Source organism: Bos indicus, chromosome 13 (genome assembly GCF_029378745.1).
Source record: "Bos indicus isolate NIAB-ARS_2022 breed Sahiwal x Tharparkar chromosome 13, NIAB-ARS_B.indTharparkar_mat_pri_1.0, whole genome shotgun sequence".
Taxonomy (NCBI): Eukaryota; Metazoa; Chordata; class Mammalia; order Artiodactyla; family Bovidae; genus Bos; species Bos indicus.
The window spans coordinates 3,119,333-3,139,405 of NC_091772.1; the positions used below are offsets into that span (position 1 = coordinate 3,119,333).

Below are 20,073 nucleotides of genomic sequence, written 5' to 3' on the forward strand. Positions count from 1 at the left end.
GTACTACCTCCCTTACCACTCTGCAGTTTCAAAGGGGGTCCAGGGATCCACCAGTAACCCTCGGGCACACACACTCCTGCATATTCTAAGGAGGATGCTGGTGTATAGATTGTAGGATGCCAAATATCCAAGGTCAACAGGGGCTCACATTCCAGCACTCAGATTCTTCTCAAACAAGATCCTGTCACATTTTGGTTATGACTGTTTTCTAGCTCTTATCAGAGGTTGGGGTTCCTTTTTGGTTTCTCTGTCTTGGTGTTTCAGTTGATTTCAGACAGAAAACCAAGGCATAAATGCCTTTGCTCTATCTCACCTTCAACTAGCTAATTATGAATTTTAAAATTATTCTTTGTTCCTTCCTATCTGCTTCAAATGTAGAGAGACTACTAGTTAACTGTTCTTTGGGGATTCTATTTTTCTGCAGGTATTTTGTTTTACTGCATTTTACCTACTAAACGGCATTATCGGTGTGCACTGATTGCCTTGGAACATGGTGCGGATGTCAACAATTGTACCTGTGAAGGAAAGCCAATATTCCTTAGAGCTTGTGAAGAAGCACATGATGTTAAGGATGTGTGCCTGACGTTTTTGGAAAAAGGAGCCAATCCAAATGCTATCAACACAGTAAGACTATCTCTCTGATTATAAATATTCCTTTTTTTCAATTACAGAATCCTGTTATTGTATTTTTTCACTTGAATGTGGTAAAATTATCGTGTTAGCTTACAGACTTTTCATTTCTGTTCAAAATGCTTTAAAATCATAGACTTTCATTATCTTTATATGGCATGGCCATGATTCTATGGCCTGTTTTCCTAATTATGTTTGAAAAATTGGTATTTATTATGTACAATATTAAAAGATCATTACAGGAAATAGAAAAGATATTCCTGATGCCTAATAAAAATTTATCATCTGAAGAAAATAGGTAGCTCTGCTGTTTCCCTTAATCATTTTGCTCCCTCTCCTCACTTGGCTAATTTTATTGAGTTTTCTTTTAATTGTCATTTCCCAACAATAAAAATAGATTGTCTTCTCATTAGAAAACACCTGTAGCCTAATTTTAGCGTATGTTTTACCCTCTTTTCTCCCTTTTTGCTCTACTTTCTTGGCAAGAAACTGCACTTTTTAGCATGATGTTCTCATAGGAAAATCTGGTGTGACCTTGACTCTGATTATAGAATTCCACATTTTGTACATTGACCCATTTTACTGACTTCATGTTTCCTGTTTGTTACATGAAACCAATAAAACTGTACAAAACTGAAAATGTCAGTGTGACTCTAAGGCCAAATGGATTTAGACCATGTCTATACTGAATGTGTCATGTAGTATAACAGGGATAAACAGCATCTGGTCTGTTTCGTGTCCAGTCCACAGGTCGCACGGCTTTAATGGAAGCATCAAGAGAGGGAGTGACAGAACTAGTTCGAGGGATATTGGAAAGAGGAGGGGACGTGAATGCATTTGACAATGACAGACATCATGCTGCACATTTTGCCGCCAAAGGAGGCTTTTTTGATGTAATAATCTACTATATTCTTTAAAATTTGTTGCTAAAAATATTCTCCTTTTCCTCAGCATCTTAAAATATAGTGTAAGTTACACTGATAAGATTTTTTTCTGCATTTTGATTTTCCAAAATAATTCCAGAATTGTATTTCATACCAGATATTATCCTTCAAGGCTTATTTTAGCTCTTTATTCAGTTTGATCTGTTTGCTAATTTACTCTTAATATTACTAATAATGTTTTTCTATATTCTTTTTTTTGTTTTGTTTTGTTTTTCTATATTCTTAACTGGGCTTCCCTAGTGGCTCAGACCCTAAAGAATCTGCCTGCAATGTGGGAGACCTGGGTTTGAGCCCTGGGTCAGGAAGATCCCCTGTAGAAGGAAATGGCAACCTATTCTAATATTCTTGCCTAGAGAATTCCATGGACAGAGGAGCCTGGCAGGCTACAGCCCATGGGGTTGCAAAGAGTCAGACACAACTGAGGGACTAACACTTTCACTTTTTTCTTTCAGTTATAACAACTGAAAAGTTTTGCCACATACTACTACTCTGTTTTATGACTCCATTACATATGAGAATTTTTACAATACAGTATGATCTAATTTGGGGGAGAACAAGGCCTAATCTCATCTCTTTGATGTTCAAGTACATCTAATGACTCACCTAAGTTTTTAACTGTTAAGTATTCTGATTATCTGGATATATCAACAAAAGATATCTCATACATATAGTGATACTGCAGAAACAAACTAGAAGTCAATGCTATCCTATTTTTAAAAATTCTGAATTATATCTAAAATTTCTTTTCTGAGTTCTAACATTATCTTTACTTTTGTCACTGGGTCTCTTACCTGCAATAAAAGTATAAATGACAGTAGAAATCACATCTGTCTGGTAAAGAATTTGCTCCCCTGATTTGCCACAGTCTGCGTGTTCTTGCCTGGAGAATCCCAGGGATGGGGGAGCCTGGTGGGCTGCCGTCTATGGGGTCGCACAGAGTCGGACACGACTGAAGAGACTTAGCAGCAGCAGCAGCAGCAGATGCATTCTAAAGTTGCCTAAATTTACCAAAATGGTAGTGCCCAGCTGAGTATAGAGTTTTCTATACTCCAGATAGATGGTCCCCAACCTTTTGGGCACCAGGGACCGCTTTCATGGAAGACAGATTTTCCACGGACTTGTGGGAGGAGCAGGGGGTGGCTGTGGTTTCAAGGTAATTCAAGCATTTTACATTTATTGTGCACTTTATTTCTATTATTGTTACATCAACTCCACCTCAGATCATCAGGCGTTAGATCCTGCAGGCTGAGGATCCCTGCCCTGAACTTCTGACAGTGATGGAAATGTTCTGCATCTGGCTGTACGATATGGTACAATTACAGTACCATATTTGGTTTTTGAGTCCTTAAACTATGGCTAGGGAAGTAAGGAACTGAATTTTTAAAATTTGTTTTCTATTTAATTCCTCTCAATTTAATTCAAGCTGACACTCTGGATAGCAGGTCTAGGCCTGAGTTTTCAGCCGGTAAACGTACATTCTTATTCCTCTACAATATCCACTATTTATTTTGCAGATATTGAAGCTTCTTTTTGCATACAACGGAGACATGGGGTTGATTGCAATGAATGGCAACACACCACTTCATTATGCTGCCATGGGTGGTTTCGCAGATTGCTGTAAATATATAGCTCAGCGAGGTAAATGGTCTCCCAATTTCATGTCTAAAGAACTTATGATTTTCCCACATTGTAGACAAGCAGAGAATTTCAGCATGTCAACATCAGTTGCTTATCTCACATATATATGTAGAAAGAAAATTAAATTTTTTTCTTATTTACCTTCTGTTAAAACATAAATCTGACCTGGAAAGTAATACAAATCCATTTCTCAAGTATTTTTAGATTATTATTAAAAATCTAAAGAGAATTATTTATGAGTCAACCAATTACTCAGATGCTTATTTTTTAAAATGTAAATATCAATCTAAAATGGAAAAGCAAATGTCAGCCCACTCCAGTATTCTTGCCTGGAGAATAATCCCGTGGACAGAGTTGCCTGGTGGGCTACTGTCGATGGGGTCGCACAGAGTCGGACATGACTGAAGCGACTTAGCATGCATGCATGCATTGGAGAAGGAAATGGCAACCCACTCCAGTATTCTTGCATGGAGAATCCCAGGGACAGAGGAGCCTGGTGGGCTGCTGTCTGTGGGGTCGGACAGAGTTGGACACAACTGAAGCGACTTGCAGCAGCAGCAGCAGCATCAATCTAAAAAAGGACAAACACTAGAAACCATGTCTTTAGTCCAAATTCTTAATTATTTTATTTTTGAAAATATACTATCACGTCAAGTGCAAAGATAACATTTTGGGTAATTTTAAATTATGGGGGAAATATTTGTGGGAGAAGCATTAAATAAAATTTAAAAAGCATTAAATAAAATTAAAACTTTAATGGAACATTTGAAATATAATATTTCAAAGTAATATTTTGAATAAATATTTGAATAAATAAAGTAATATTTATTACTTTAGATTTTTCTGTATATTTTAAATAACTGTTAATTTGAGAATATAAACTATGTTATGTATGTTGTGTGTGCTCAGTTGCTCAGTCATGTCTGACTCTGAGACGCTATGGACTGTAGCCTGGCAGGCTCCTCTGTCCATGTGATACTGGAATAGATTGCCATTTCCTCTTTCAGGGGATCTCCCCAACTCAGGGATTGAACTCTGGTCTCCTGTGCCTCCTGCATTGCAGGCAGATTCTTTACCACTGAGCCACTGGGGCTTCCTTTATATTGCTGCTGCTAAGTCACTTCAGTCGTGTCCGACTCTATGACAGCAGCCACCAGGCTCCCCCATCCCTGGGATTTTCCAGGCAAGAACATTGGAGTGGGTTGCCATTTCCTTCTCCAATGCATGAAAGTGAAAAGTCAAAGTGAAGTCGCTCAGTCGTGTCGACTCTTAGTGACCCCATGGACTGCAACCTACCAGGCTCCTCCATCCATGGGATTTTCCAGGCCAAGTACTGGAGTGGGGTGCCATTGCCTTCTCCGTTCCTTTATATTATGCATAGCTTAATGTATTCCTTAAAAAGGGCTTCTCGTGTGGCTCAGTGGTAAAGAACCCACCTGTCAAGCAGGAGACACAGGTTCAATACCTGCACTGGGCAGATCCCCTGGAGAAGGAAATGGCAATCCACTCGAGCATTCTTGCTGGGAAAATACCTTGATGGCGGGCCACCGTCCATGGGGTAACAAAAGAGTCAGACATGACGCAACTAAACAGCAACAATTCCTTAAAATAGTAATATTTTTAAAAATTTTAAATAGCAATATTAGCCAATTAAGTTTAAATATTTTTACTAATTTTGTGTTAATTACATGCCTTAAGGAAATCAGTCTTGAATATTCATTGGAAGGACTGATGTTGAAGCTGAAACTCCAATACTTTGGTCACCTGATTAAAAGAACTGACTCATTTGAAAAGACCCTGATGCTGGAAAAGATTGAAGGCGGGAGGAGAAGGGTGTTGACAGAGAATGAGATGGTTGGAAGGCATCACCGACTCAATGGACATGAGTTTGAGTAACCTCCGGGAGTTGTTGATGGACAGGGAGGCCTGGCACGATGCAGTCCATGGGGTCACAAGAGTTGGACACGACTGAGCGACTGAACTGAACTGGACTGAATTAAACGGACATTCAAAGTTATTAACTCTTTGTTAGAGAGGGAACTGCATGCTGCTGAATGTTATGGTAGTGAGTTATTTTTTTCCAGTTTATGAGAAATAGAAACTTAAAGTTCAGCAGCTCTATAATAGAGCAGAAAAAGTACTTTCATTTTCCTGTCTTCTAAGCAGGCATAGAAATTCTGAAGTCACTAACATTATAAATAAGACTAACATGCCTGCATAACTAATGGTGTAGTAACTGATTCACTTTGATATTTTTTTTTACCTTATAACAAAGCTCACATTCTTTCCCCATCCCCCTAAAATAAAGAGATAATGGAAAATGTACCACATGCAATTTTTGCCCTCATCAACTGTCTCTGAAGAGACAGTTTTCAAATCTTGTTTCCAAATCTCTCACCCCCAGCAGATTATTCTGATACTTCATTTTTCACATTGTGTATTTCTAAAAACTAGAGATCTGCCCAGATTGAGACAAGCTTCTTCAACTTTAACATGCTGACTCTTTTCTTATTGGGACAAACATCCCTCAATATATGCTGCTGCTGCTAAGTCACCTCAGTCGTGTCCGACTCTGTACAACCCCATAGACAGCAGCCCACCAGGCTCCCCCGTCCCTGGGATTCTCCAGGCAAGAACACTGGAGTGGGTTGCCATTTCCTTCTCCAATGCATGAAAGTGAAAAGTGAAAGTGAAGTTGCTCAGTCGTATCCGACTCTTAGCGACCCATGGACTGCAGCCTACCAGGCTCCTCTGTCCATGGGATTCTCCAGGCAAGAGTACTGGAGTGGAGTGCCATTGCCTTCTCCGTCCCTCAATATATAGTCTACCATTTATGTCCTCCTGGGATAAAGTCAGAGAAAGCAAATTGAGATGTACAGGGCCAAAGATTGCCAAAGGCCTTGCCTGGTGATGCAGAAAAGACTGATCCTCCTGGCAGACTCATAAGACTAGACTGTTTCTGAAACGAATGTCTGAAAATGTTTTGAGTTCCCTAGCATCTTTGGAAGTACAACTGCTTCACCAGGGCTATATGGGTGGCCTAGTTCCACAGGGGAGTGCTATCAGTTATACTTCCACCTTTAGAATCTTGATCTAAGGCAGTCAGAGCACCTGGAAACTGTTAGCCACGAAATGCTCATTTCTGAGTAAACTCCCTGGGTGTAGCCTCTTCTATCCTTAAATATGAAGGCTGGATTCTTCTCCCACTACTTCCTACTACTACTTCCTCAATACTCTCCACTTTTGTTCCTGATCTTGTCCCTGGAGTAATTTACATCTCCCTATAGGCAGTGTGAGGCCATGTCCAGGGGAGTGGTGGGGAGTTTAGATTAGCTCTCTTCAAGACCCCATGGAGGGATCTCCTCATGGGGCTTTTGACAGCAGTCAGCCGAAAGTCACGTATCTCAGCGACAGAGGAGTGTAAATCACAGAGGGCATGAATGGATCTGTATTTACTAACGATAAAAAAGAAGACAAAATCAAAAGTATGGGAAAATGCCTTCATATCTTTAAGCTGGGATGTGGGAGTCTTTATTCCACACAGAATTGCTAACTGGGAGGAAACTAGGAGCAGAAGGTGGCAAGATAAAGCAGTTTTAAAACCCTTTGATCCTTGGTGCTGGGGTGAGTACACGAGTGAACTGGGAGATGGCAGATAAACCTCCAGACATCCCGAGCAAGTGAAAAAGCTAAGTAAAAGTAGCATACTCAAGATGACTATGGAATTACACTATTGAGTTTTTATACTGTGGAGACAAGGCTCAGGTCCTTTTCCCAATAAGTCACACTATTCTTCAAACTGTCCAATATAAAAATTATAGAATTTTTTTTTGTCCCAAGTAATCTTTTTGAGTTTTCCTATCACTAGTAAATATACCAGCCTTCATATAAAATTTTAATTTTTGACAATGCCAGAAGTATTAATGCTGAAATCATTTTTCTTTTTGATAAGGAATAAAATTATAAAGTGTTAGAGGGGGATGTTATATTTTCACATGCAGCTGCCTTTACATTTTGGATGCTAGAGATACTGATTGCTAGACAATCTTTTTTGATTATGTGATATTGGCAGGGCAACAAAAGAGCCTCATAGATTCAAAACACTAGAACGAATATCTTCATAGTCTGACTTATAATGGGTTTTTAGTGTCTCAAGACACTTATTACAGACAACACAGCCTTCTTTATACCACTAAGTAGACTTCCTGATGCATTCAGAAAAGCTTATTTATTTGGAGAATGCTTACATATAATGTTGGTCTCATCATTTTAAGTCAGAGACTAAAAAAGGAAAATGAATTTTAATGCCTAATTGCACAACTCTTATACTGAAATTCTTTCAGATTTGATGAGCAGATTACTTTTACAGGCTGTTCATATGACCTTACTGCAAAACAGCAGGTCAATATAAATTACATGAATTTCATGGAAAATACAGATAAAACATAGTTTAAGATTTTACACAGATGGACAGTCATAATCGTTCAAAAGAAACAAGAGTCAGTTAGCATCTTAGATGCCTAAAGTCCTGCTTAAGCTGTTTGAATCCAGGTTCTTTCCAAATTTAAATACCATCTGTACTCTTTCCCACTTGGCATGAAGCCTCTTCAGCAAGTATTCTAATATGATATTTGTTTCAAATATCTACAGGGATTGATTTCTTAATCCATTGGGGATGGATACTATTCACTGGAAAAATATCTTCCTCAAAATTCACCAAACTGAAGCTCACAGAAAGAAAAAATTTATAGCTTAAGTTTTTGTGTTCACAATGTTGCTCAGTCGTGTCTGATTCTATATGACCCACAGAGTGCAGCACGCCAGGCTTCCCTGTCCTTCACCATCTCCCAGAGCTTACTCAAACTCATGTTCCTTGATTTGGTGATGCCATCCAACCATCTCATCCTCTGTCATCCCCTTCTCCTCCTGCCTTCAATCTTCCCCAGCATCAAGGTCTTTTCCAATGAGTCGGCTCTTTGCATCAGGTGGTCAAAGTATTGAGGCTTCAGCTTCATCAGTCCTTCTAATGCATATTCAAGGTTGGTTTTATTTAGGATTGACTGGTTTGATCTCCTTGTGGTCCAAGGGACTCTCAAGAGTCTTCTCCAACACCACAGTTCAAAAGCAGCAATTCTTCAGTGCTCAGCATTCTTTATGGTCCAACTCTCACATCCATACATGACTACTGGAAAAACCATAGCTTTGACTAGACAGACTTTTCCAGCAAAGTAATGTTTCTGCTTTTTAATATGCTGTCTAGATTTGTCATAGCTTTTCTTCCAAGGAGCAAGCATCTTTTAATTTCATGGCTGCAATCACCTTCTGCAGTGATTTTGGAGCCCAAGAAAATAAAGTCTGTCACTGTTTCCATTGTTTCCCAATCTATTTGCCATGAAGTTATGGGACTGGATGCCATGATCTTAGTTTTTTGAATGTTGAGTTTTAAGCTAGCTTTTTGACTCTCCTCTTTCACCTTCATCAAGAGGCTCTTTAGATCCTCTTTGCTTTCTGCCATAAGGGTGGTATCATCTGCATATCTGAGGTTATTGATATTTCTCCCTGTAATCTTAATTCCAGCTTGTGCTTCATCTAACCTGACATTTTGCATGATGTACTCTGCATATAAGTTAATAATAATTATTTATTAAATTTTTTAAAAGTTTTAAATTTATATATGTGTTGAGTGTGTGTATGCTCAGTCCTGTCCAACTCTTGTGACCCCACAGACTACAGCCCACCAGGCTCCTCTGTCCATGGAATTTTCCAGGCAAGGACACTGGAATGGGTTGCCATTTCCTTCTCCAGGAGATCTTCCAGACCCAAGGATCCAGCCCAAGTCCCTTGCATCTCCTGCACTGGCAGGCAGATTCTTTACCACTGAGCCACAGGGAATCACTTTTATATTAGAGTACAGCCTATTAATAATGTTATCATAGTTTCAGATGTACTGCAAAGGGACTCAGCCATACATATAAATGTATTATCTATTTTCCCCCAAACTCCCCTCCAGCCAGGTTGCCACATAACCTTGAGCAGAGTAATCATAGATTAATTCTGTAATTATAATAACTGCTCACCTCTATATACAAATAATTTGGGGACCGACTTTTGACTATTTGCTGGAAATTTAAACAACAACAACAACAGATGCATGTCATTTGTGAACTCAGGCAGATGCCCCAGCACCATTTATAATCATGACGTTTCCTGTTTTAGGATGTGACCTAAAATGGAAGAATCTGGAGCATAAAACGCCCAGGAACTTGGCTAAGGAAGGCGGCTTCAAAGCAGCCAGCAAAGAAATACGGCGGGCGGAGCAAATCGCTAATAAACTGGCCAGGCCAGGGGTCAAAAATCCGAATCCGCACTTGTTCCTGAGACTTCACGATTGGTCAATAGAACATGAGACTTTCCTTCGGGAAGCCTTCTCGTTTGTGGACAGGGGCGATGGGACAGTCACCAAGGAGGACTTTGTGCTGACCCTGGAGGAGAGGCAAGATTTTGTGAACTCAGAGCAGCTGGCTGCTATAGCGCAACTTCACGAAAAAGTCCGGGGTGGAGGGGTCAATATTAACGAGTTCTTTAAAGGGACCAGATATTTAAGTAAGTCTTATGTCTTGGGATCCTATGGGCCTAAGAAAAAGAAAAAAGGGATGGCCAAAAGAGCCAGAGTGGGCAAGTTTGTTTTACCCCTCCCCATCTGTATCATCCCCGACCACGTGTTTCCACGCCGCAGTGATGGTGGGCCGCCCTATTACATGATCGAAACCTACAAGAATGTAACTGATTGCAACCGCTTTAACAGAGATCACCCCCCAGAACATCCCATTCAGGATGACTCTGCTTGGTATATTGATGATCCAGGGAAGATCTTTTCAAACATTAATTTTATCACCAAGGCGGGAGACCTGGCTTCTCTGAAAAAGGCTTTTGAATCAGGAATACCTGTGGATATGAAGGATAATTACTACAAGACACCGCTAATGACTGCATGTGCCACTGGAAACATTGATGCAGTCAAGTTTCTTCTTGAAAAAGGGTATGTCTTTTGCTTGAGTGCGATTTAGATTTTTGGGAGCCTTCACATTTCAAGAAAGTGAAAGGAAGACTAAGAAACATTTAACTCTAGAATTTAAATAGTGGCAAGAAAGGGCTTCATTCCTGAAGTCTAGACCACAAATAGACTTTATACTGCGAACCAGGCTAATGGGAACATTAAGAGCATGTACCACAATGCCAAAGTGAAAGCTGAGAAGTTTTCACTCTAGGGGTGGAAGAAGCCTTATGATCCGGTATCCCCGGCCTCCCAAAACAATTTTAATTTGGTCTCAGAGCTTTACCTAGATGATGTGGAGTGCCTTTTATTTTATTTTAAATTAAAAATATTTACTGTGGTCAAAAATAGCATGTGATCTACCCTCTTAACAAATTTTAAGTGTACGGTGCAATATTGTCAACTATGATCACAATATTGTAGAGCAGATCTTTAGAATGTATTAATTTTACATGGAGTCATTTTTAAATCTGCTTTTTTGTTTTGTTTTGTTTTTGAGGGCATCCCAACAAATCAAATAATTTGATGGTGGCCATAAGACTAAGTGGGCTTCCCAGGTGGCTCTAGTGGAAAAGACCCGCCTGTCAGTACAGGAGACATAAGAGACTCAGTTGAATCCCTGGGTTGGGAAGATCCCCTGGAGGAGGGCATGGCAACTCACTCCAGTACTCTTGCTTGGAGAATCCCATGGACAGAGGAGCCTGGCAGGCAATGTCCATAGGGTTGCAAAGAGTCAGACATGACTGCAGCGACTTAGCATGTACATAACGACTAAATGAGTAGGCTTGTTTCATTCCCTTTTCCTTGGTTCATTTGTAAATATCTTTAAGATAACAAAGCATGACATTTTATTTAACTTTTTAATCAGAAGCAATTTCTCTGGTTTAAGTCCTTCTTTTTTACCATTCCTGAATAACCTGGTGTAACTTTCTAAACCTTTTTGTGCCTCAGTTTTCTCACTTTAATAATGGGGCTATAATGGAACTCAGCTCATAGAATTTCTTGAAGATTAAATGAGTTAAATATGTAAAGCACTTAGTAGCCCAGTAGTTGCAGACTTGACAAAAAGATATTGTTATTATTACTATAATGTTTAATGTCAAAGAAAGATTTAAATGTGTTTATTATCAAGTGGTAACATAAAGCAACTAATGATAATTTGAAGTTTTGGGCAGTGAATTTTAAATGGGACTGAAATTTTATTTTCTTTTTATAGTTTCTGAATGATAAATTGCTTTTAATGAAAGAATTAATTTTCTTTTTTTTGCTTTTTATTTTTTCATTTAATCTTTATTTTGTATTGGAACATAGTTGATTTACAGTGTTGTGCTAGTTTCAGATGTACAGAAAAGAAATTCAGTTATATACACACATGTATCATTCTTTTTCATATTCTTTTTCCATATAGATTATTACAGAATATTGAGTGGTGTTCCCTATGCTAAACAGTAGGTCCTTACTGATTATCTATTTTATATATAGTAATATATATATATTAATCCCAAACTTCCAATTTATCCATTCTCCTTTGGCAACCAGAAGTTTGTTTTTGAAGTCTATGAGTCTATGAGGAGTACATCAAGGCTGTATATTGCCACCCTACTTATTTAACTTATATGCAGAGTACATCATGAGAAACGCTGGACTGGGAGAAGCACAAGCTGGAATCAAGATTGCCGGGAGAAATATCAATCACCTCAGATATGCAGATGACACCACCCTTATGGCAGAAAGTGAAGAAGAACTAAAGGGCCTCTTGATGAAAGTGAAAGAGGAGAGTGAAAAAGTTGGCTTAAAGCCCAACATTCAGAAAACAAAGATCATGGCATCTGGTCCCATCACTTCATGGGAAATAGATGGGGTAACAGTGGAAACAGTGGCTGACTTTATTTTTCTAGGCTCCAAAATCACTGCAGAAGGTGATTGCAGCCATGAAATTAAAAGATGCTTACTACTTGGAAGGAAAGTTATGACCAACCCAGACAGCATATTAAAAAGCAGAGACATTACTTTGCCAATAAAAGTCTGTCTAGTCAAGGCTATGGTTTTTCCAGCAGTCATATATGGATGTGAGAGTTGGACTATAAAGAAAGCTGAGCACTGAAGAATTGATGCTTTTGAACTATGGTATTGGAGAAGACTCTTGAGAGTTCATTGGACTGCAAGAAGATCCAACCAGTCCATCCTAAAGGAGATCACCCCTGGGTGTTCTTTGGAAGGACTGATGTTGAAGCTGAAACTGCAGTACTTTGGCCACATGATGCGAAGAGCTGACTCATTGGAAAAGACCCTGATGCTGGGAAAGACTGAGGGCAGGAGGAGAAGGGGACGACAGAGGATGAGATGGTTGGATGGCATCACCGACTCGATGGACATGGATTTGGGTGGACTCTGGGAGTTGGTGATTGACAGGGAGGCCTGGAGTGCTGCAGTTCATGGGGTCACAAAGAGTTAGACACAACTGAGTGACTGAAATGAACTGATGAGTCTGTTTATGTTTTGTAAATAAGTTCATTTGTACCATTTTTGATAGATTTTATTGCTTAGAATTTTAACAATGATGGTGTATTTATAAATTCATAACATACAGAGGAAGTAGATACAAAATGAAATAATGTAGCTTTTCTATTTCCTGTCAACTTTGATCTTCACTGGATCCAGTTTTATAATTTTCCCCAATATTAACATCTAACAAAAATTGTAGCCCCTAGGATCCAAGCAGCTTCTAAACTAAACAAAATGTATATATACACAAAGAAAGTTGACTATCAGATGCAGAACACAGTTCAAGAAAAATTATGGCACAGAGTTTAGCTTGACCCAAATCTTTCTTGGTTTACAGTTGAACAACTTAATAAAGCTATGAAATCTTAGAATTTTTAGCCTCCAGTGCTTGAATCAACCCGTATTTTTAGCTTCTGTATCTATCTCATTTTACAGGGCTAATGTTAATGCAACAGATAATTTTCTGTGGACTCCACTCCATTTTGCATGCCATGCTGGCCAACAGGATATTGTTGAGCTTCTTGTTAAATCTGGAGCTGTGGTAGATGCCCTCTCAATCAACAACTCAACTCCCTTAAGTAGAGCCATTGAGAGCTGCAGACTGGATACTGTAAAATACCTACTTGACATCGGTGCTAAATTCCAGTTGGAGAATAGGAAAGGTATGAGTTTCACTATAGGTGATTAGGGCTAGAAAAGGAGGATTTATGTTAGATTCCCAAGCCTTCTAAATCTTTTCTTGCAGGACCACGTTTTCCCTTAAGTTACTGTTGCAAAAACTAACCTGAGTTAAATGTTATGGAACTTTATCTTATACTTAGTGCTTCTCAAATCACTAGTGTTAAAGAATCAGTTCTCTATGTTGGTAATTCATTATAGACTGAGACTTTTGTAAAACACAATGAAAAATGATTTACTAGAAAAATGAAGAGGAAAAAGAACCCTATGAAATACAAGCCCAAACTTTTAAAAATCTTTGGATTCAAATGACAAAAATTCTATAAAATTGCTATACAAATTTCTAAACATTTACTCTTTAATTCCTATACTTACTTCACTGTGAGCCCATACCATTAATATGTAGACTGACACCAGTATGCAAATCACATTTTGAGTCATCACAGTGTTTTAGCTGTCAATTTCTAATAATTGGCATAGTTTGAAGCCCTGTAGACTTTAGATTCCTTCTACAGCTAAACAGTAATTCCTGAAATACTCCTTCTAGGAAGTAAATGGGAAGCCTACTTTATGTCATAAATTTTCTTCATGAAAAAGTGAAGGTGTTTTGAGAGTGGGACTCATTGCTTCTTTTTAATCTGAAGGAGCTTTAATAACTTTGGCTGCTTCAGGCTGCCTCTGAGTCACAGGTAGTATTGTTAGGCCTGCCTGCGGATGTAACAGGGGTCATAATATCCAGCCATCTGCATAGAGTACTTGTGACTTCCAGCTTCCCCAGACTTTTTGAATATACCTCCTTCCTCAACAGGAAGGAGGAAAGCATAAAATTGTCACACATGAAGGAATGTGCACACTGTGGGAAGAGAACTAGCACTCAGATATTCAAAATGTAATCTACCATTCTTTCCTATCAAACATGCTCAAAATAATTAACAAGAAGAAATGGTCTTGCTGGTAAATGACACTTTAAATGATAAAATTTTTGAGCTGGGACCACTTTAGAGAATATCTGAACCAATCTGTGACTTTTATACGTATCACTGGCTTCAGTAATCACCCTTAGTACCACATACTTAGAGCTGATATTTTGCTACATTGTTTATTATTAATCTGTTTAATGAAACTCTAAATTTATGTTTTAAACAGGGCATAGTGCCATGGATGTTGCAAAAGCTTATGCTGACAGTAGAATAATTGGTTTGATTAAAGAAAAGCTGGATAACTTGCCCAAACCAGCAGAAAATCAAAAACCAAAAGGCAAGCCACAACCCAAAGCAAAGACTGAAGGCCCCGAGATTAAGAAGGAAGAGGTATGAAAAGCAGCTGACCCCTCATGAGTACCTGGTGCGGCTGCAGCACCATTTACTTATTGTTACAGTTCATGGGCAAATAATATGTAGTCCATGTTTTCAGTACCAATAGTTCTAAAGAAATACCTAGCAAGAAATTTACTATTACTGAAAAGTCTAAAAAGTTGTCATGGCAAACAGAATCCACACAAAGAACAAGTTGGTTGAACCAAATACTGTTAGAATGTTGAAAAAAGAACTTATATTAGAAGTGTATACACTTAGACCTGAATTATACAGATTTGATGAGATGTCCCAAAAGGGAAGTGTAGGGTAACATTTATGAGAAAAGAAGTAAAGCATGATTTTCATTCATTTTGATTTTATAATCTTTCACTACCTACCTTACCACCCAACTCCCAAGGAATTTTTTTTTTAATTATGAACTCTAGGATATGTAAATTGGATAATCCTGAAAAATGACTCTAGAAAGCTTTAAAGATGCCAAATTGTTCCAGGTAATCTGGAGTGGTTTGGGTCCCTCTAAATTATCAGCAGAAGATTGTTGTTTATGGGGGTTTCCCAGACATCAAGAATTTGTCCTTAGCAGGAAGCTCTAAGTACATTTCTAGGCCGGAAGCTTCTTTTAGGGAAACAGATGGATCCCTCAAGATCTTTGGCGGACACAGGATAGGGTATGAAGTTCAGGAAGGAAAAGTTTTAACATTATCAAAAGGCAGAGGAACCAGAGATCAAATTGCCCACATCTGCTGGATCATGGAAAAAGCAAGAGAGTTCCAGAAAAACATCTATTTCTGCTTTATTGACTATGCCAAAGCCTTTGACTGTGTGGATCACAATAAACTGTGGAAAATTCTGAAAGAGATGGGAATACCAGACCTGATCTGCCTCTTGAGAAATCTGTATCCAGGTCAGGAAGCAACAGTTACAACTGGACATGGAACAACAGACTGGTTCCAAATAGGAAAAGGAGTACGTCAAGGCTGTATATTGTCACTCTGCTTATTTAACTTCTATGCAGAGTACATCATGAGAAACGCTGGACTGGAAGAAGCACAAGCTGAAATCAAGATTGCCGGGAGAAATATCAATAACCTCAGATATGCAGATGACACCACCCTTATGGCAGAAAGTGAAGAGGAACTAAAAAGCCTCTTGATGAAAGTGAAAGTGGAGAGTGAAAAAGTTGGCTTAAAGCTCAACATTCAGAAGATGAAGCTCATGGCATCTGGTCCCATCACTTCATGGGAAATAGATGGGGAAACAGTGGAAACAGTGTCAGACTTTATTTTTGGGGGCTCCAAAATCACTGCAGATTGTGACTGCAACCATGAAATTAAAAGACGCTTACTCCTTGGAAGGAAAGTTATGACCAACTTAGATAGCATATTCAAAAGCAGAGACATTACTTTGTCAACAAAGGTTCGTCTAGTCAAGGCTATGGTTTTTCCTGTGGTCATGTATGGATGTGAGAGTTGGACTGTGAAGGAGGCTGAGCGCCGAAGAATTGATGCTTTTGAACAGTGGTCTTGGAGAAGTCTCTTGCGAGTTCCTTGGACTGCAAGGAGATCCAACCAGTCCATTCTGAAGGAGATCGGCCCTGGGATTTCTTTGGAAGGAATGATGCTAAAGCTGAAACTCCAGTACTTTGGCCACCTAATGCGAAGAGTTGACTCATTGGAAAAGACTCTGATGCTGGGAGGGATTGGGGGCAGGAGGAGAAGGGGACAACAGAGGATGAGATGGCTGAATGGCATCACTGACTCGATGGACGTGAGTCTGAGTGAACTCCGGGAGTCGGTGATGGACAGGGAGGCCTGGTGTGCTGCGATTCATGGGGTCGCAAAGAGTCGGACACGACTGAGCGACTGAACTGAACTGAACTGAGAGGTGATAGGAAGCAGACAGAGTTGAAGGGATGATCGGCAGACAGTAGAGAGTAACAAGCATGGAGGAAGAGAGGAAGGATAGCTAGAGGTGAAGGAAGATTGATCAGTTACAGCTCCTAACACATGCACCATTATCATTTTAGTAGGAATACATCCTTCTGATTAATAACGGCCACAGATCAAGGATGGATCTTGAAGACTTTTGTGATCTGTCACTAATACTAATTAAGTTAAACAAGGCAAAAGAGTTATCTCTCCCCACCCAAAGTTATAATAACATTCTATTTCATTTCAAATCATAATTTATATAGTAGCATTTTTTAAACTTCAGAGTATTAGAAAGTATACACAGGTTTTTGAAATTGATAGTTATTTTTGGGGTTTTTGCTCATTTCCAGGAAACACTTTCAGCAATATACACTGTACCAGCCATAGTGGAGGACAAGAAGATGCGTAAAGATAATGTAGTTTATCTTAATTCATTGATTACCAGTGGTTATACCAAGAAAGTGGATATCACATTTATCCCACAGAGGGTAAGTACTTTAGAAAGATTGTAACATGGTATAAACTCCTAATGCCTTTTTTCAAATACTTTTTATGCAGAGCACCCAAACAACTGTCCAAAGCTTATCTTTTGATAAGCTGTGTTTTTGATAAGTTGTTATTTGACGTTCTCCTTTTTCTAGATCCTGCTTACAACTAAGTAAGTCCAATTTGTATAGCTTCTGATATGTTGTCTTTTTATTTTCTGTATTGACTTCTTAATTTTCCTTGAATAGTTGAAGTTGTCTTTGGTCAGTGCCATTCCTTGTAGCCATGTAGTCACTGAATTTTATAGATATTTTCTCTGGGTACTTCTTAAAGTCCAACACTTCCTCTTTGTACACACTATCGCCATCTCACTTGGGAGTTTTATACTGATCAAGACTGGATCTATTAAATAGCTTCCTTAAACATCTACAAGTAAAGACGTGAAGACATATTTGGAGAACAAGAGTGGTCTTGCTAATGCTCATCAAACCATGCTGAATAATAGACCACCAGCTCCTTTTGCCCCCTACTGTGAAAATAATTTTGACTTCCCCACAAGATGTAAAGGCTGTCTATTAATTCCATTGCTTCCTGGTTTTGACCTCCTGAGAATGAACAGCAGCTGGCCTCAGGGCCATCAGAGAGGTAACTGAAGGGTATTTCAGTTGTTCAAATAGTCACCATCAGAAAGAGTGATGGCCATGTAACCACTAATGGCATGTAAGAGATAAAAGTTAAAATAGACTTAGAAGTAAATTTGTTGTTGTTGTTGTTCAGTCACTCAGTTGTGTCTCTTTGTGACCCCATGGACTGCAGCACGCCAGCCTTCCCTGTTTTTCACCATCTCCCAGAGCTTGCTCAAACTCATGTCCATTGAGTCAGTGATGCCATCCAACCATTTCATCCTCTGTCATCCCTTCTCCTCTTGCCAGAAGTAAATTGGATAGTTTTAAATTGACCAGATTGAAGGTTGTCTGGATATTGGCATGTTTATTGGCTGCCATGCTAACATTCACTCTGGATGTGGTTGTTTGTTTAAGATCTGGAGTCCTGAAGCCACGACAGCAGAGCTGATCAGAATGAGGGAACTGCGCCGGGAGAGGTTGACATATGAGGTAGATTTTGATGACTTCATGATGCCCTTTCAGAAGCACATCACAGAGAGAGCACAAGCAGTGGAAGCTAGCTTCAAGATGTAAATCACAGCGGTTGCATCTCAGAATAAACAACATTTTGAGGCCCAGGGACCAAATGTTGGAGAAAGTAGATTCCCATCAAAGTCAAAGCAACTCACAAGTTAAGCATTGTAACAAAATATTTGTCTTTGCTTTAACAACTATAAATATTCTGAGCTGTCTAGAGAAGTCATGTGTTATTTTGTAATGAATTGCATGCCATTCTGGATAAATTCCTCAATCTTCCTCAAGAATATTTTACAACAATGGCATTTTTAGTTATAAACATAGTGTCATCATCAAAGAATTTACAAGATGCACATCATTATGTTAAAGATATCCTTTTAGTGGAACTGAATGAAAGCTATTTAATATTAGGGAAGAGAAGCCCTTTTTAATACACTAAGGGAGCAGTTTTCTTCTCACACATCATCATAAATGCTATGCATTAGATACTTGGGGTCAAATAAACACTGATGCCTCCAGTAGACACTGTTGACACTTCACCCATTTCTCCTGTACACTTTGCTGTACAGCAGAAACTAATGCAACATTGTAAAGCAACTATACCCTAAAAAAATAAAATAAAACTTTTTAAAAAAGAAACACTGAGCCAAGAATTCAGATACAAGTGGTTTGTTAAGAAAATTCAGATATAGGTGGTTTGGTTCCTGGGGGGCCAGATGAGGGAAGCAGGCCAGGAAGGGAAAATAAGCCAAGCACAGGGGAGTTTTCTGATGAAACCCCAGCTTCCATGGAGCCCTTGGGGAGCTGTGGAGTGCCACGGAAAGGTGCCGGGCTTCTGGATTCCCAGGCCAATCAGTTACAGACTAGAGGGAGTGCTTGTGAGGCGATTCCAGTGCTCAAGGGCAGCCCCACGAATTGAATTGGTGGGTCATGGTGTGAACGACTGGCTGGAAAGTGGGAAGTAGCTGGGTTGGGTGTACAACATAGGAAAAGAAACCCAGGATTCCAGATGGTCACCAACAGAATGTGCTACAGGAATGTATACACAGGAGCTGAAATTGAGGGGGAAATACTGTTCTCTATACCCTCTTCTATGTGCTCAGTCACTCGGTCATGTCCAAGTCTTTGCCAGCCCGTGGACTGTAGCCTGTCAGGCTCCTCTGTCTGTGAGATCTTCCAGGCAAGAATACTAGAATGGGTTGCCACTTTCTACTCCAGGGGATATTCCCAACCCAAGGTTTGAACCTGTGTCTCCTGTGTCTCCTGCATTGGCAGGTGGATTCTTTACAACTAACTCCACCTGGGAAGCCCACCCTCCTCTCTACTGACCTTGAAATGTACACTTGGCTGAACTGGTTAAGAGTGTGGTTTTGTAGTTAGTATGTTTGAATCCTCACTCTGCCATTTACTAGTTTCATGTCTTTGGATCAAGTTACAAATTGTCTCTGAGCCTCAATTTCATCATCTACAAAGAAAGGATAATAATATGCCCTTTAATAAACTATTGTGAGAATCAAATGGAATAACATCTATAAGGTTTCCAGTTTTGTGCCTCTGCGTGGTTCATGCTCCATAAGTGATTTGTTTTTAAACTTCTTTCAATCTTGGCTGCAAAGTAAACAAAAGGAGGCACAGGGATGTGGATTCCAACCTAGGCAATCAGAAGAGTAAAAGATTCACTTTCAGGCTGTTGACTAAAGTGACTTAAACCTGTACATTTTGTCTATTTTTTGATAATCAGACAAAGAT

General features: G+C 39.3%; 1 protein-coding gene across 4 annotated transcripts in view; it reads left to right on the forward strand.

Moving 5' to 3' along the window:
• The window catches only part of ANKEF1 (ankyrin repeat and EF-hand domain containing 1), a 28,899-nt gene extending 9,049 nt beyond the window's left edge, over positions 1-19,850 (forward strand). For all 4 annotated transcript variants that reach the window (XM_070800691.1, XM_019973159.2, XM_070800693.1 and 1 more), the window contains 8 exons: positions 425-624; positions 1,374-1,523; positions 3,089-3,212; positions 9,429-10,251; positions 13,207-13,433; positions 14,596-14,759; positions 17,047-17,184; positions 18,223-19,850. In XM_070800691.1, coding sequence (XP_070656792.1) covers positions 425-624; positions 1,374-1,523; positions 3,089-3,212; positions 9,429-10,251; positions 13,207-13,433; positions 14,596-14,759; positions 17,047-17,184; positions 18,223-18,381 — 1,985 coding nt within the window. In that variant the 3' untranslated portion in view covers positions 18,382-19,850. The remainder of the gene's footprint in view (positions 1-424; positions 625-1,373; positions 1,524-3,088; positions 3,213-9,428; positions 10,252-13,206; positions 13,434-14,595; positions 14,760-17,046; positions 17,185-18,222) is intronic.
• The last annotated feature ends 223 nt before the right edge of the window (positions 19,851-20,073 follow it).